The sequence below is a fragment of the Camelina sativa genome, chromosome 4, assembly GCF_030686135.1.
Source record: "Camelina sativa cultivar CO46 ecotype springtype chromosome 4, ASM3068613v1".
In the NCBI taxonomy this organism is placed as follows: domain Eukaryota; kingdom Viridiplantae; phylum Streptophyta; class Magnoliopsida; order Brassicales; family Brassicaceae; genus Camelina; species Camelina sativa.
The window spans coordinates 7,379,036-7,396,491 of record NC_141883.1 but is presented as its reverse complement, the minus strand read 5'-3'; the positions used below and the strand labels follow the sequence as shown (position 1 = coordinate 7,396,491).

General features: G+C 34.0%; 2 protein-coding genes and 1 pseudogene across 6 annotated transcripts; all 3 read right to left on the bottom strand.

Annotated features, from left to right (window-relative positions):
- Nucleotides 1–6,129: 6,129 nt before the first annotated feature.
- LOC147945548 (uncharacterized) lies at nt 6,130–7,020 on the bottom strand. Its single transcript, XM_087509296.1, has one exon. It carries the CDS (start codon nt 7,018–7,020, stop codon nt 6,130–6,132), a length of 891 nt encoding a protein of 296 aa, XP_087365422.1.
- Nucleotides 7,021–11,288: 4,268 nt separating this feature from the next.
- Nucleotides 11,289–13,205, bottom strand: LOC104780063 (uncharacterized; annotated as a pseudogene). The gene is made up of 5 exons (XR_015596631.1): nt 12,740–13,205; nt 12,495–12,667; nt 11,976–12,259; nt 11,736–11,893; nt 11,289–11,633 (listed from the first exon to the last, which is right to left on the bottom strand). The product of XR_015596631.1 is annotated as an uncharacterized LOC104780063 (transcript).
- Nucleotides 12,655–16,205, bottom strand: LOC104780064 (uncharacterized). Of its 4 annotated transcripts, none has more exons than XR_015596629.1 (7): nt 15,647–16,105; nt 15,376–15,548; nt 14,877–15,159; nt 14,623–14,780; nt 14,259–14,524; nt 13,021–13,092; nt 12,655–12,925 (listed from the first exon to the last, which is right to left on the bottom strand). XR_015596629.1 is itself a non-coding variant. In XM_010504521.3 (5 exons), exons 1-5 carry the CDS (start codon nt 15,994–15,996, stop codon nt 14,343–14,345), a joined length of 1,146 nt encoding a protein of 381 aa, XP_010502823.1. In that variant the 5' UTR covers nt 15,997–16,205; the 3' UTR covers nt 14,079–14,342. The 4 variants fall into 4 exon arrangements, 1 of the variants encoding a protein (XP_010502823.1); XR_015596630.1 differs by having other exon boundaries at nt 14,623–14,769; nt 15,647–16,055; XR_015596628.1 differs by lacking the exon at nt 12,655–12,925 and having other exon boundaries at nt 12,934–13,092.
- Nucleotides 16,206–17,456: the final 1,251 nt, after the last annotated feature.

Here is a 17,456-nt window from a genome sequence, read left to right as displayed (position 1 = left end):
GTATCATTCACGAGAAGACCTTTAGAAGTATTCTTAAGATCAGCAAACGGTACAAACTTCTGGAATCCCCAACTGTTTGGTTGATCCGACCAGCTTTCAACTGTTAGTCACACAACTATATATATCTACTAGAAAGTTACCCACGCGATGTGTGGGTTATAAAATCAAATATTTTATATGTAAAATAAAATTTCATTGTAAATTATATATGAAATGTTCATAATATTATTTATATATGCCTTGAAAAGAATTTAAAAACATACATTTATAAGTTTATAACTATGAAGTGTGTTAAAAATAAGTTTTGGTTTTAAATTTAGTAAATCATTTCTAAATTCTAAAAATACTAAAATAGCATCATGCTTTTAATCTTATAATCTAAATACTAAACCATATCTCTTCAAAATTATATCCTAAATGTAAAATATAAAAATATAGATAACCATAGGAAATTGTATAAGATTTTTTTGGCATAATGACGGATGGAGTAAGGGTTACAGGAAAATAGACATGAGTTATGTTTGGCAACTCAAACAATACCAATGCGATAGAAAAGTAGTTTTGTTTTTGTACATGTTAATCTACTATAATTTAGACTACTTTTAATTGACATATGTCTTTGATGAAAGTATCGAGGTTACAATATGTGTATATATTACAATAGGTCTCTGTAATATTTTTCCGTGTAATGCAAAAGGATGTTGTAAAGTTTGGGAAGTTATTCCAAAGAGGCATAAAGAAATATGTGATCTTTTGACCATTTATATATGCATTACACGGTTAAATTAGGCTCAATCTTTTTATCAATATGCAAAGTAAAATATTTTTTTTGTAATGGGAATAAAGAACTTTTAAAAATGAAAAACAAAGCAAATTTAGAAAACATAAACTTGGGAATATATTGTAGTTGAAGATCAGAGGACTTAAGAGGAGAAATCTAAGGGACTTACAACTATAATATTATGAGTGAATGTTCAAAGCCAAAGAGATTGTGCTTTAGGAGTCAAGCATTAGGCTCATCTTCATCACTTAAGACTTCCAACTATAGTTTGAAAGTTACAAAAATCATATTACAAAACAATGCAAAAACTTTAAATCACTATCATAAAACATAATCCTTTGAAAGAGGCTAATAAATATTGACAAGACTCTGATACCCAAAAAAAAAAACATTAACATGGCTTTGTAAACGATTTCATCAAATAGTCCTAGAGAAATTAATCTGTTAATCATCATAATGCAAGACATCATGTTTTTTAAAAAAAACTTCATAAGAAATAATATTAAGAAAAAATACCATGGGAAATGATGGGAAAAGAGAGACATATAGCTAAACATTGTTTGAAGTTTGTAAGAAATTTCATTGACACATTATTCTGAGTAATCACATTCATGGCAATAAATACAGTTATAAAGCATATTAATTGTAATTAATTTGGTCATATGCATTATTGCAACATGAACAGTTTGAACAAAAGAAAATGTCCACACATAAAGTCATAAAGGTAATTGGTTGAAAGAAGTAAATGTAAATCTAGATAAACTGAATAAATAAAATGTCCCAAATTTAAAAAATGTGTGTAGAAAATTTAGTTTTAGATTAGCAATAATGTGTCTTTTTATTTCATTAAAATTGAAAAAAATGACACATGTTTTAAAAATAGAGGGTGCCAAATGACAATTTCTCACAACTCTACTTTATTATATTTTAATATATAGTAAATATTGACATGTGAAACCGAAAAAATAGTTAAGTAATAAAGTTCCAGTTGCGATAAAAAATAAGTGAAAATTTTATAAATCGTAAAAACAAAATAGATTAAATCTATTTTTGTAAAATAGATTACTTTTTCTTTAACAAAAGTAAACTATAAAGATTTTTGCTATGAAATAATACTAAATTAAAAAACCAAAAATAATTAAAGATTTGGTAGAAGAAGATAAATCTGAGTACTTCTATATAATAAATAATGTGGTTTTTAACCATTTAGGTCATCAAAGAGGAATAAAGCCGGTGACAAAATTGGTGATGATGTAAGAAATGAGGGACAACCAACCATAGGTAAAACTTTAATACCTTCTCAGATTATGTAGTTGATGCTTCGAAATGATGCTAAATTCGTAGAAGCAGAGAGACATGGAAAAGAAAATATATTTAACTTTTTTAATTAGTCATGTTGGCTAGAAAACGGCCTATTTTTTTTGGCTTTTTTGCTCCATAGTTTTGAATTAAAATTGAAATGAATTTATGTGGTGTTTGCTAGGGAATTGAGATGAATCTATTTAAGTTTTTTAACCCATAGTTTTGAATTAAAGTAAGAATGAGGTCAGAGATGTCATGTTATTAAAAAAAGTTGAGAAAAAACCTTCTCATATAATATACCTTTCTTCTCCACGTCTTTTGAATCTTTCTGATCTATAATTCGTAGCTTAGCTTTTAGGTAAATCTTTTCATACGGCTTAACACCAACCGCATAAACATATAACGACAATGAGTTACCCTGTCCTTCCCCATCGCCACTTGGATACACTGTCAAAGCCCTAAGAGTTATACATAGGAACATAGTAAATAGTTATAAATTTTTCATTAAATCATATTTACTTAGATCACTTAATTATAACTTATGAGGAACTCACCAGCTTCTTCGTCCGATCATGAACACGTCAGATACATAGAGGAGAAGTTGGGTATCGTCCATTCAAGAAGGCGGTTATGCAAATTGTTAGTGAAGGAGAACACTTCCCATTTGTTAAAAACTTCAGTGACAAATACGTCGACACCGAATATAACACTGTCACCGTCAAAAAGCCAACCAGTAGCGGGATTGGCCACGTCAACGTAGGTATTAAATTCCGATTAACCGGAAAAGATGAAGAACGATCGGAGGAGAGAAACACCGTTTCATTAATCTGATTAGAAAGTTTGTTACAAGAAGTTAAAACCAATTAATGTTGATCCTCAAGTATTTATACTAAACAGTAAACCAGAATTAATCTTGGTTTATTGAGATAACCAGTTTGAACCATCTATCCTAATACATCTCCCCCCCCAAGTGTTTAGCTTCGAACTGTCTGGTTTGGAAGATAAAGACTTGATAGTGACATGAGCTTGAGTAGATGATGGAAAGGACCGGGTTGGAGAGGCTTCGTTAGTATATCAGCATCTTGGTTCTCGGTTGGAACATGTAATGTCCGCAATGTACCTGCTTTGACCTGGTCACGAACAGTGTGGCAATCAATCTCTATATGTTTGGTGCGTTCATGGAACACCGGGTTCATAGCAATATGAAGGGCAGACTTGTTATCGCAGAACAACTTCGAAGGACATGTAACTTTGACGTGGAGGTCTTTGAGAAGTTGTTGTAACCAGATGATTGCGCAAGTCGCATGTGCCATAGCTCGATATTCTGACTCTGTACTGCTCCGACTTGTGACGGCTTGTTTCTTCGACTTCGAAGATATAAGAGAAGTACCAAGATAAATGCAATAGCCTGTAATTGATCGTCTAGTGTCCTTGCAAGTACCCCAGTCAGCATCTGCAAAACCATTTAAGCACAACTCTGTATCTGCATAATACATCAAACCCTGTCCAAGATTAGCCTTGATATAGCGTATAACCTTATGTGCAGCCTGCAAATGGACATCGGAAGGAGCTGATATGAACTGACTTAATTGGTTTACTGCAAAGGTAATATTAGGTCTTGTGATTGTTAACTAACAATCGACCTATTAGTTCTCTGTAAGCTTTCGGACTTGGAAGAAGTGTACCCATGTCTTTAGTGAGATGCACATTAGGATCCATAAGAACCGAGCTTGGCTTGCAATCGAGGAATCCAGCATCAGACAACAAATTTTGGGCATACTTTCTCTGATAAATAGAGATTCCCGTATCAAATCGAGCTATCTCCAAGCCTAAAAAGAACCTAGCAAGACCTAAGTATTTAATCTTGAATTCAGACTTTAATAGATCCTTTAAGTTCTCCACTGCCTTATTATTATCACTTGCTATCATGATGTTATCTACATAGACAAGCACAACAACAAAAACACCAGTTCCCTCTTTGACAAACAGTGTATTATCAGCTGGGGACTGGAGATAATTCGCACCAAGTAAGACAGAGGAGAGTCGTTTGTACCATTGGCGAGAGGCTTGTTTAAGGCCATATAAGGACTTACGGAGACGGCAAATTGGATTTGGAGGCAATGTAGTGTTCAGTGGAGGTGTATAACCAGGAGGCAAATGCATGTAAATCTCCTCTTCATGACCTCCATGGAGGAAGGCATTCGAAACATCCATTTGCGTGAGACTCCAACCCTGTCTAGCAGCAAGACCATGTATAAACTTCACACTAGTCAACTTAGCCACAGGTGAGAAGGTATCCAAGTAATCTACACCCACCTGTTGAGTAAAACCTTGTGCCACCAAGCGAGCCTTGTATCTCTCCACACTGCCATTAGAATTGTATTTTATGGTAAAGATCCATTTGCAACCGACAACATTCTTACCCGCAGGTAGTGTTTGAACCTCAAAAGTCTTATTCAGTTCAAGAGCATGTAACTCGTTATTAGCTGCATCATTCCATTTCTTCAATTTCATAGCCTCAGTAAACGACTTTGGAAAAGGTACTAAAGAACAGTGATACTCAGACAGATAACTAGGGGGCTTAGTAGTTCGTTTAGGCCTAGTAACTATCAGAGAACCACTCCCAGTGTTATGCTCAGTTGCAGTATCGATGGTGCCCGAATTCAAATGCGTATTAGATGTAGTAGATGTTGATGCAGATGAATGATCAATCAAAGAGCTTTCAAAATCACTAGCACACTCAGAATCAATAAAATGTAGAGGTGGTGGTAAAGACAAAATATAATTAGGAAACATATCAACAGAGGAGGAAAGATGTTCACTTGTTTTAAAAGGAAATTGGTTTTCTTGAAAAACAACATTTCTGGAAATGGAAATGGAATTGGACTCTAAATCAAGGACTTTATACCCTTTGAAACCAGCAAGATAACCAAGAGAAAACACATGGCTTAGCTCTAGGAGAAAACTTATGTCTATCCTTTGAGTAAGTTGATACATAACACAAACAACCAAAAGACTTTAATAGACTATAATCAGGTAATTTCTTAAGAAGAAGCTCAAAAAGAGATTTATTATCAAGTAAAGGATATGGTATCCTATTGATTCAGAACACAGCTGTTAAAACACAATCACTCCAATGTTGTAATGGAATATTAGACTGAAAAAGTAAAGAGCGAGCTACATTTAACAAGTGTTGATGTTTACGTTCAACTACTGAATTCTGTTGTGGTGTGTAGTCACACGAGAAATAATGCACTATTCCATTTTCTTTAACGATGTCATTGAAAGCTAACTCAGGGCATTGTCAGAACGTATAAATTTAATATTTGAATCATATTGAGTAGAAATGAGTTTAATAAAAGCTGGAAAATAGTAGAAACATCATTCTTATTTCTGGCAATATAAACCCAAGTGACTCTAGTACAATAATCAACCAAGGTTAAAAAATATCTAAAACCTTCAACAGACTCAACACTAAAAAAACCCCAAATGTCAAGATGAACAAGATCAAAAGGTTTTTCAGCTAGATTATTATGTGAAATAAACGCTAATCTCTTTTGTTTTGCTAAAGGACGGATTTTACATTGCAGAACATCTAATGATTTTTTATTTCAAAGAAGGAATATGACTAACAAATTTATGTAAAGCAGATAGAGATGGATGCCCCAAATGTTGGTGCCAAAGAACTCCATCTTCCAAGACAGAACCATCAAAAGAACAAACCGCAGGAGAAGATGGTGAGAGGGATAGTTGCTCTGTTTCCAGAATGTATAAGTTGTTAAACAATTTACCCCTCCCAATCATCAAGCTCTGAGAAAGTTCCTGAATGAAACAACAGGCAGGAAAGAAATGAGCATAACACAACAATGTTTGCACTAAACAACTAACACTAATTAAATTGAACTTAAAATCAGGAACATGTAAGACATTGTGCAATATCAATGTTGATGTAATGCATATTCTACCTATATGAGTGATAGCAACCCTAGCACCATTCGGTAGTGTAACCATAGTATTAGACACAGGAGTTAACTCACTAAACATTGCTAGGTCCGAACAAACATGACTAGAACCCCACTATCCATTATCCAAGCATCATGAGGAAGAACTTTCTGAAGAGATGAAAGGGTGTGTTCTTGAAAGATTAGAGTATTATCTCTATATTTAAGACTAGTAGAAGGAAAAGAAACGGTACCAGAACACGAATTCTGAGTCATTAAACCAAATTCAGAGATAGTTGCAGCCGCAGTATGAGGCATACTAGACGTAGTCACAGTCTTTGAAAGTTGTGCATGACTCTTAAGGTGAGATATAAGCTGTTGTATCTGTTGTGGTGTGAAATCTTGAACCTTCAGAGTATTACCATCACTCACTCCATAAGAAACTCCTTGTGAAGGCATATAAGCTGCATTAGCAGTAGCATCATTGGAAGGTAAACCATAATCCGAGTAACCAATATTCTCTGAATAGACATTAGCAATAGCATTAGCCTTCTGTATTGCATCATAGGGAGCCATTGGCATCTGAGGCTTTGTCTGCATCATGCGAGGTTGAAATTGAGAGACTGGCATATGCGGTTGAAACTGATTCTGACCATTTCCCTTATAGTTGTAACCCATAGAATTAGCTTTATATCCTGGAGGAAAGCCATGTAGCTTGAAACACTTATGTATGGTATGTCTTGTCTTTCCACAATGTGTGCAAACAGGCTTCGGATAAGACTTCATCGTATTATAAGCTGCAACATACGCACTTTCCATATCACCATCTGCTTGAGAAACAGTCTGAAAAGCAACATTATCCACCCTAGTAAGAGCCTTGACATGATTATGGCGCTCATCCTGAGTTACCATGTTAAAAGCTTCCTCAATCGTAGGTATAGGTTTTAACATCAATATGTGACGCCTGGTCTGATCATAACTCTCATTTAGACCCATAAGAAACTTTGTCACTTTACTACGCTGCTGTAAACGCTCCCATTTAACTGCAGCATCACACTCACATCTTCCACAAGTGCAGACTGGCAGATCAATATAATTTTTGTGTTATTCCCACAACGTAAGTAAATCAGTATAGTAGGTGGAAACATCATTTGAACCCTGCTCAATCTTGCTAAGTCTCTGTTCAATAGCAAATACCCATGGTGCATCATCTTGCTTGAAACGAGAGACCAAATTATTCCAAATACCTTCAGCAGTAGGTATAAAAAGCAAGCTCTGACCTATCTTCTTATCAACCGAATTCATCAATCAAGTGGACACTAAATCATTGCATTTAGTCCAAGCATCATAATCTCTCTGATTTTCCGGAGGTCTAGTAATCGTACCGTTGATAAAACCCAGCTTGTTCCTAATATTTAAACTCATCCACATCGAGCGACGCCAAGAATGAAAATCCGAAGCCGTAGATGAACGATCTGAAACAAGAACCAAGCCGGCATGATCAGTAATCTGCAAAGAATAGATATTAGCATATTGATATGTTGCACAACGTGATTGCTTAGTCGTAATAGGCGGCGGTGGTGGTCGATTGTTTGGAGAAAGCGGCGTAGGAGCTGATGAACTCATTATATGAGATGATTAAAGAAATTTCAATGAAAAAAAAAGAAATCGGAGCTAAAACTGGAACAAGATCCGTTCACCCAAAGGTCAATCAAAGAGAAATCAAAAGAATCAGAATCAGAAACAAGATCCGAAAACACAAATCACAAATCGTGATAACAAGAAGAAACGGTAAACCAATTAATCTGATTAGAAAGTTTGTTACAAGACGTTAAAACCAATTAATGTTGATCCTCAAGTATTTATACTAAACAATAAACCAGAATTAATCTTGGTTTACTGGGATAACCGGTTTGAACCATCTATCGTAATAGTAGGTGACATATCATGGTTTTTAGTTTTTTTTAGCTATGATATAAGTCTTATTTATAGAGTCTTTTTGGTATTTTTAGAGTCTTTTGAATCTTTATAAGATTTAGCATGGATGAGAGCATAATGGAGCTAAATAGGAAGATTTGGAGCTTAATTAAGCATTGAGGCTGAGCTATGAAGTTGAGAGACGAATTCAGAAGTAAGCATCGATCGATGCAACTGACGGCATCGATCGACACAGAGCCAAAGACGAAATTGGAAGTTTTCTCACAAGTTTTGAAGATTTACAGAAATGCCCCAAAGTTTTTCATATTTGCATCATTAGTCTATGGACGTGTTTTATGAATATAAATAGGATTTTTATAGTCATTGTTTAGACCTAAGCTTTATTTTTCCTGCAAACTTTTTGAGAGAAAACCAGGAGAGAATTTTAGAGAGCTTTTGGAGAGAAGAATCAAGAATCCTGAAGAATCAAGAATCCTTCGGAGAAGATTCAGAACTCCTTTTCTTTTTCCTTTAATCTCTTAATGCAATCTATTTTATTCATGATTTGTGTTTTTACAATTATGTTTGAGTAGATGTGCTTGTTAGGTTTAGGGTTTCTCATTAGAGATTTCATGGATTGTTAGATTGATTAATTGTTTGGATTCATTATCTTTCTTGTTCTTCACCATAGGTTGTTCTTAATGCTAGATCTTTGATTAGTCATCTGGATTTAGATCTTAGGATTATTGATTGATATGAGAATATAATTGATTTTTCTGACAAAAACCTTTGGTGAGCAAAATTACTTCTTGCAAAGAAATTTGATTTAGTAATTTTGTGAACTTATCTAAACTTGATTTTATTGCTGGTTTTTAACTTGAATTTTGCAAAGAGATTTGGATTTCCGGGTTTTAAAACTTAGATAATATTTGTAGTGAGAACTGATTTATTTTACAATTGTGTTTAGAGTTAAAGAACGGTGCTTAATTGTTGAATCCTGCTTGCTTAATTAATTGATCTGATTTTCCATGATTTCCTCAGAATTTCCCTAGGTCTAGCGTTTATTCTTTCTGAATTTTACAACTCTTTATTTCTGTTTCATCTTGCAATTTAATTACAATATTTTGGTTTAGCATAATTAAAAAATTATTAAATCTATTGTGTGAATCTAAAATCTTTGTGGATTTGATCCCTAAGTACTACAATTGATCTCTTAATTTGAGAGAGTAGCTCAGGGTTAAACTTGAGCATATCAGTAGGGTCTAACATTACCATATCCCCAAGATGGGTTGAACAGAAAAAAGCGCTTTGCATCCGTCTCTTTGTACCAGACATAAGTTTAAGATTGTGTGTTTTAAATGTAAGGCATTTGGAATTAAATTCAAAATACTAAACTCTACCCCTCCAAACTATAACCTAAATGTGAAATTGAGAACCCAACATAAAAAAAAAAAAAAAAAAAAAAAAAAAAAAAAAAAAATCTAAAAATTAGTTTTAAATATTTTAATATGTTAAATAGTGTTACTTTGGAAATTTATGGAATGTATGCTATAGTTGTCGATAAAACTTGATTTAGTGCTAGTTTAGGGTATTTTCATAATGTAAGCTACTATATGTGGCTAATCCGACCCGAATTCACGAAAATATGTTGAGATCCCTCCTCAGTCTCATTCTCATCCTCATACAGAAGAACTATTCAGAGACTTTGGATCACAAGAATCGAAAACGGTATCCTTTTGGGGTACAAAGTTGTTTACATGGATAAAAGTGACGTAGATGATCCAAAGTTGCATATATATTCATCTGAGATGGGCTCTTGGAGTTCCATCACTCTAACATCCTCATTATCCGTAGCCCGGTGTTGGTTTGTGTGACACCGTTAGCTTGAACGAACACCGAGTTTGCACAACTTCTCAAGGATCTCTAATGTATATGAACATCGTCTATAAAACCCCAGCGAATAATTTATGTCTGTAGAGGTTAGAGAGCGGTGAATGGCAACTAGTATCTGAAATCTCCATGGATTGCAATAAGGACGGTAGCAAATACTTCCCGGTGGCTACAAACCCATTTGATGTCAGTACTATATACCTGTGGAGCAGGATGCATAACTGTTTGGTATCTGCTAACTTCAACGAAGGAAAGCTTTGGATTCACAACAACTTGGAACATAGTAGCCATGGTAACATTTTGAGCTTCGCTGGAGACTTGAACCCATTTCAAGCCGTCTATGACAGATTCTTTATCCCGTTTGTTCTCCCGCGTTGGCTGCATCGGATCCCTTTCTCACCATCATGAGCAAAGTTGGGGAGACGTTTCCTTTTACTTCTTATTTATTTCCTTGTTGTATTAGATATTGCCATATTGGTAATTTGATTTGCTTATTGATGATCGTTAACGCTGCAATGAAAGAAGAGTATGGATTCGTTACCTAACTTAATTACATAAACTGTACAACTAGCTTGGTAGATCTCTATGTATCATAGAATAAATAACCATATAAATAATAGAATTAGATTAACGCACGTGCTAGAGCACGGATTGAAATTCATTTTATTTATATTATAATTTTAGAATAAAATATAATTTATATAATTGTTTTTAAAAGTTTTTTGGATAAAACATTATGCAATAAAATCTCATATGCTAAATATGATGACTTGAAAAAACACTTATTTTGTAAGTTTTATATTGTTAATTTTGCAATTTTATGTATGAGAAATGGTTATGTTTGTTATTTGTTTTTATTTTAATTTTTGAACATGTTTGGCAAAAGTTTTTTAATATGAGCCGTACTTAGGTAAGATTTATTTTAAACTACACGATAAGATTTCGGAAATCACGATTAAGTGTGATAAATTGCCAAGATTTTATTTTTATTTACGTCTAACAGTATACATTTTGTAACAATAAATGGAATACTAAATATTTTATTTTGGAAATTGTATAAATCATTAAAATATTTTCTTTAAAATGAGTTGAGATATTTTTAAGTGTATTCATATAGCCGACGGATTGACCAGTTAATCTATAACTTTTTTTGTAACCAACCTATATTTAATCTACAACCTATTTTGTAACCAACCTATAAAAATTATATAGTATACAAAAATAGGTTGTGTACTTCTAGGAACATGAAGTTCATTTTGGTGATAAACTTTTTAGTATTTCAAATTACTATGATAGGCAAACTTATTTCCAAGTTGATTTTAGAAGTTTTGTTTTACAGTCATTGTTGAATCTTATGTTAGTTTAAGTAAGATCAAGAGTTTTTCAATGGTAAGTAGATGAAGACTGCCTTTATTCTTGGTTTTCATTTATTTAATTAGGAAACAAGCACACAAAAAGCATGGATGATTGGGAATAGTGGTTGATACCTTAGGAAGACCAATCCTCCAATTATTAACAGAAAACACACTTAAATTAAAAACATAAATATGTGAATTTGGTTGACTAATCCAAGAAGCTTCGGTATGGTTCTCTGGTCGTGTTCAAAGCTCTCCAGTTCGACTGGTAGTTCGCATAAGGCAAAAACTTAACTTGGAAGTATTTAGTGTTAGATAAGTCTTCAAATTCGACCTCTAACTTCAATGTATCATTCACGAGAAGACCTTTAGAAGTATCCTGCAGATCAGCAAACGATACAAACCTCTGGAATCCCCAACTACTTGCTTGATCCGACCAGCTTTCGACTGTCGATAAGATAGTGACAAAAGAATGGTTAAATCTGAAGAAACAATATTATCAAAGTAACATTTGTCACACTATAATTCGTAGCTTTATATTATATTTACCTTTCGTCTCCATATCTTTAGAGTCCTTCTGATTTATAATTCGTACTTTAGCTTTTAGGTAAACTCTTTCATAAGGCTTAATATCAGGCGCAATAACATATACTGACAACGAGTTACCCTGTCCTTCTCCATCGCCTCTTGGATACATTTTCAGAGCCCTAAGAGTTATACATAGGAAAATAGTTAAATTTTTATTAAATCATATTACTTAGACCAGTTATGACTTATGAAGGAACTCACTAGCTTCTTCCTCCGATCACGGACATGTTAGATAGATAGACTTTTTGCTCTAGTGAGGAGAAGTTGGGTATCGTCCATTTGAGATGGTGGTTATGCAAACTCTTAGTGAAGGAGAACACTTCCATTTTTGTTAAAAACTTCAGTGACAAATACGTCGACACCGAATAAAACACTGTCACCATCGAAAAGCCAACCAGCATCTGGATTGGCTACATCGCCGTAGGATCTAACGTTACCGTATCCCCAGTATGGTTTGGACAGAAAAAAGCGTTTTGCATCCGTCTCTGTGTACCAGACAAAAGTTTGAGGTTGTGTATTTTAAAATGAAAATTTTGGCATTTGAAATTAGGTAAAACCATCATCGCCAATATTAATTTTACCATATTAATTTTACCATAAACTATTTTAAGCGATTGTGATGGCCGCCCTTGTGATTTTGTGTACAGCTTGCAATGAAATTTTGATAAATTCACTAGAGATTATAGGAGAAAAAGGTACGAAAAGGGCGTAAGGATGTACCTTGATATGTGAAGTACTTGTCCTCTTTCCGGTTATAAATAAAGAATTTTACTTCTGCGTAAACTTCTTTAGGAGAGTTAAGTAGTGCTGAATTGTCTGTTTGGACGTACATTGAAACCCAATCAGCTGGAGCACCATCCTTAACGTTTCCTTTAGGATAGACAATAAATGTCCTGTTTGCAAATGAATATATATACTCTCACTATCAAATGTGTCTTTGTAACTTGAGATGCAAGGAAATGCACAAAACCGTAAAGTAAAAGAATATGTTCCAGTTGTATCCACCGGATTGAAAAGGACGGGATTTGTACTTCTCGACGTTCGGTGAAGTGGCGAGTTTTGTGAAGTATTCGATTTTGAGACAATACGTAGACGGTTGACTAACTCTCCACAATTCTCTCCTGTCAGAGAGCTTATTGGCGGAGATTGGGCTATCAACAACGGAAATGGAAGATGTTTATGTTGAAGGTTGTGTTGTTACAAGTTTTATGAATTGGAATGCAAAGAAACAACAAAAGAAGCAAACCAAGCAAAGTGCTCCATAGTTTGTCTTTCTCTTCTCCTCTTGAAACATGTTTTCTTCTTTCTTTATCAGACCCTTTTCAAACATGTTTAATCCAGTGAGTTGATAAGTGTGACGGTAGTTATTTATAATTAAATCAAAAGATTGATATAAGTAATGGCGTTAGTTAGACATATTTTAATTATAAACACAAAAGGGGTGAGTTAGATATATATGGATCATATATATTGTAGCCACATTTCTTTTGGTTTTTGGCTTTTTATATCTGGTGTAAAGACTTCCTAAATCGCAAAAAGTTACTTCAACCATACATATGTACGTACGTGTCTTGAGACTTTTCATATTGCAATAACTTGGATTGCGCCTAGATAAGATTTCTAAATTATCTACCAGATTTGTCCAAAAAGAAAAGAAAAAAAAAAACTACCAGATACGATATTCGCAACACGTGTTTGAATTAATAGTAAACTATAGAAGTAGTACTGTAGTAGTACCTAATTTAGCATATAGAAGAATTAATGAGAAGCACCATAGACCCTATACGCCACACACTAGACAGTAGCTTTTAGCTTCAAAACAAGAAGATGGATCCAACAGCTGAAGACTATGTCATATTCTTTTCACGGGGCCGTAAAAACATCGAATACCCCCTAAAGATAATTCTATCAATATTGTTTACGAAATTTATAAGAAAAAAATACAAATATAAAAGTTGGCTATAATTATATCATGCATTATATTTGGAGTAATTCTTTGAAATAGCACATTCTAAAATATCACAATTAATGTATTTTAAAAAATATCACCAAAGTTTTTTTTTTTCAAAAAAATTAGCATAAACGCAAAAACAGATTTTTAAAGATGTAAAAATAATTTTCAAAGATACACCGAAAGAAGAGTATGAATTTGTTAGGTAACTTAATTTACATAAACTGTATAAAACTAGCTTGGTAGATCTCTATGTATCACATACTCTCTACATAACCATGGAAATAATAGAGTGAAAAACAGAGAAGAGAGCAAATAACAAAGAAGAACTTATGAAAAATAAGAACATGATGTTTATCTTTGATGAGAAACTTTTTATTATTTCACATTACTATTATACGCAAACTTATGAAGAATTGCTTTTACTAGCTTCGTAGGTAGATAAATACTGCTTTTACTCTTGGTTTTCATTTATTTAAATAGGAAACAAGTACACAAAGAGCATGAGGGGAAAGTGGTAGATAGGCTCCTACCTTAGGAAGACCAATCCTCCAATTATTAACGCAAAGGGTGTGCCTATCCGGTTATCTTGTCTTGTTTGAGGCTATCCGGCTCGGCTAATCGGTTGCACAAGGCAGACCATAACTTGGGAAGTAGTTGGTGTTAGAGAACTCTTCAAATTCAACCTCTATCTTCAATGTATCATTCACTAGAAGACCTTTAGAAGTATTCTTAAGATCAGCAAACGGTACAAACTTCTGGAATCCCCAACTGTTTTCTTGATCCGACCAGCTTTCAACTGTCGATAAGATAGTTACAAATGGGTGGTTAAATTCTAATGGACAATATTAACAGAATAAGTAGCATTAGTCACACTACTGTCTCTAATTAATTTACCTTTCTTCTCCACATCTTTTGAATCTTTCTGATCTATAATTCGTAGCTTAGCTTTTAGGTAAATCTTTTCATACCGCTTAACACCAACCGCATAAACATATAACGACAATGAGTTACCCTGTCCTTCCCCATCGCCACTTGGATACACTGTCAAAGCCCTAAGAGTTATACATAGGAACATACTAAATAGTTATAAATTTGTTACTAAATCATATTTACTTAGATCACTTAATTATAACTTATGACGAACTCACCAGCTTCTTTCTCCGATAATGAAAAAGTCAGATACATAGAGATATTTCCTTAGTGAGTAGAAGTTAGGTATCGTCCATTCAAGAAGGCGGTTATGCAAATTGTTAGTGAAGGAGAACACTTCCCATTTGTCAAAAACTTCAGTGACAAATACGTCGACACCGAATACAACACTGTCACCGTCAAAAAGCCAACCAGCAGCGGGATTGGCCACGTCAACGTAGGGTCTAACATTACCGTATCCCCAAGATGGGTTGAATAGAAAAAAGCGCTTTGCATCCGTCTCTGTGTACCAGACATAAGTTTGAGATTGTGTGTTTTAAATGAAAGGCATTTGGAATTATGTAAAAATCATCAACGATTGTTTTAATTTTTAGAAGTTATAAATTTTGTAAAAAAGAATATGTAAACTCATTTTAGTAGTAAAATGACCGTTTGTGTATTAAATCTACAGGATGCACTGAAATTTTGATTAATACGCAAATGTTATATGTGATATACCTTGATATGTGAAGTACTTGTCCTGTTTTCGGTTATAAATGAAGAATTTGACTTCTGCGTAAACTTCTTTGGGAGAGTTAAGGAGTGTTGAATTGTCTATTTGGACGTACATCGAAACATAACCAGCTGGAGCACCATCCTTAACGTTTCCTTTAGGATAGACAATAAATGTCCTGTTCGAAAATGAATATATATACTCTTACTATCAAATGTGTCTTTGCAACTTGAATGCAAGCAAATGCGGTAAGCGGTAAAAGGAAAGAAGACTTACCAGTTGTATCCACCGGATTGAAAAGGACGAGATTCATACTTCTCGGCATTTGGAGAAGTGGCGAGTTTTGTGAAAGATTCGATTTTGAGACAATACGTAGACGGTGGACTAACTCTCCACAATTCTCTCCTGTCATAGAGTTTACCGGAGGTAACTGGGCTATTATTGATAACGGAAATGGATGATGTTGTTGTTGTTGTTGTTGAAGGTTTTGTTGTTACAACTTTCATGAATTGGAACGCAAAGAAACAACAAAAGAAGCAAACCAAGAATATTGCTCCATAGTTTGTTTTTCTCTTCTCCTCTTGAAACATGTTTTCTTCTTTTTTTATCAAACCCTTCTCAAACATTTTTAGTTAAGTAAGTGTGTAAGTGTGACTGTAGTCATTTATAATCAACCGATTGGAATAAGGAATGGCGTTAGTTCGACATATTTTTTATACATACAAAAAAGGAAATGTTGTGGAGGAGAAATGTACGTACAAATTGTGATATGGGTTTATTTGGATAGTTGCGAAAATTATCAATAAACATGTCTTGAGATCTTTCATGTCGGTATAAGTTGGATTGCTACTAGATAAGATTTTATGAACTCTGGACCAGATTTCTCAACACGTGTTTAAACAAAATGTAAATAAACTATAGGAGTAGTACCTAATTTAGCATGAAGACGAATTAACGAGAAGGACCGTAACTTTTAGCTACCAAACAACAAGAAATGGACCCAACCGCTGAAGACTATAATAAGTCGATCATACCCTTAAAATTAATTAATCATAATTAAGCATATACAATTCATAATGTAAGTCAAGTTTTCGCAAGAGAGCAAACGTTCGAGTCTACAAATAGCAAAAATGTGTTTTAAGTTTAACTTATTGTTAAGATTAGATTGCCGCCTCATGAATCAACTATTAAGATACAATATATATCTAGCTTTAGTTGACTTTAGAAGAACATTGGCTTTATTTGTAATTGAAATCCGGTTTACTTCAGTAGGTTTTTTTTGGTTACTTTGGTTTGGTCATTTCCATTGAGACATTTTTTTCCTGTCAGCTGTCAACTTTGGACTATCATTTCTCATCCAAATGTAGTATAATTTTGACATATGAATACACTATGTTATAGTGCTCACTGCAATGAGTTCATTGCTCTCGTAAATCCGGTTGTTCTGTCAAAATAACTTGTTAAAAATGTTACCCGAAATGTCACTGCAATGAGTTTAGATAAATGATAATTTATAGTTGTATATTTGTTGAGAAAATTATAATTTGTTCAACACCGATGAAAAATTAAAGATTTTCACTCGACACGCGTAGATATATATATTTTTTTTTAACAGTTAATATATTATTCTCTTTAATAGCCCATCAACATGTAATTATATATATATATATATATAACGTCCCGACCGCCACCTCTAGGTGGATCCATCTATATCTGACAATCGGTTTGCTATGTCCGAGAGGCTTTAAATACTTGTTTATTATCTCAACAAAACAGCATATAATCTTTCCCTGTATTTTTTTTCACTCGCACAGTTCCGACATTCACTTCCCGGAAGGTCACCCATCCTGAGACTACTCCAGCATAAGCACACATAACTGTGTAGTTCTCTCAAGACCTTTGACTGAAAAGATAAGTGCACTTTGGTGACATAGGTGGCCAAATTAATTATTTTAAACCTCTCCGCAAATTGGCGTATCATAATTCACACCCACTAACAAATCGCAACGTCCTCGTTGCGCACCAAGACAGTCATCCCCAACGGTGTATGCCCACTCGACTCAATACTCGTCTGGGTTCGGCTCTA

Excerpts from the sequence above, each read along its gene's own strand:
- LOC147945548 (XM_087509296.1), bottom strand. The coding sequence starts at position 7,020 with ATGGGTCTAAATGAGAGTTATGATCAGACCAGGCGTCACATATTGATG.
- LOC104780064 (XM_010504521.3), bottom strand. The coding sequence starts at position 15,996 with ATGTTTGAGAAGGGTTTGATAAAAAAAGAAGAAAACATGTTTCAAGAG. Across the intron at positions 14,781-14,876 it reads ATTATCGGAGAAAGAAGCTG|GGCTTTGACAGTGTATCCAA; the intron begins GTGAGTTCGTCA and ends TATAACTCTTAG. Across the intron at positions 14,525-14,622 it reads AAAAGATGTGGAGAAGAAAG|TTGAAAGCTGGTCGGATCAA; the intron begins GTAAATTAATTA and ends TCTTATCGACAG.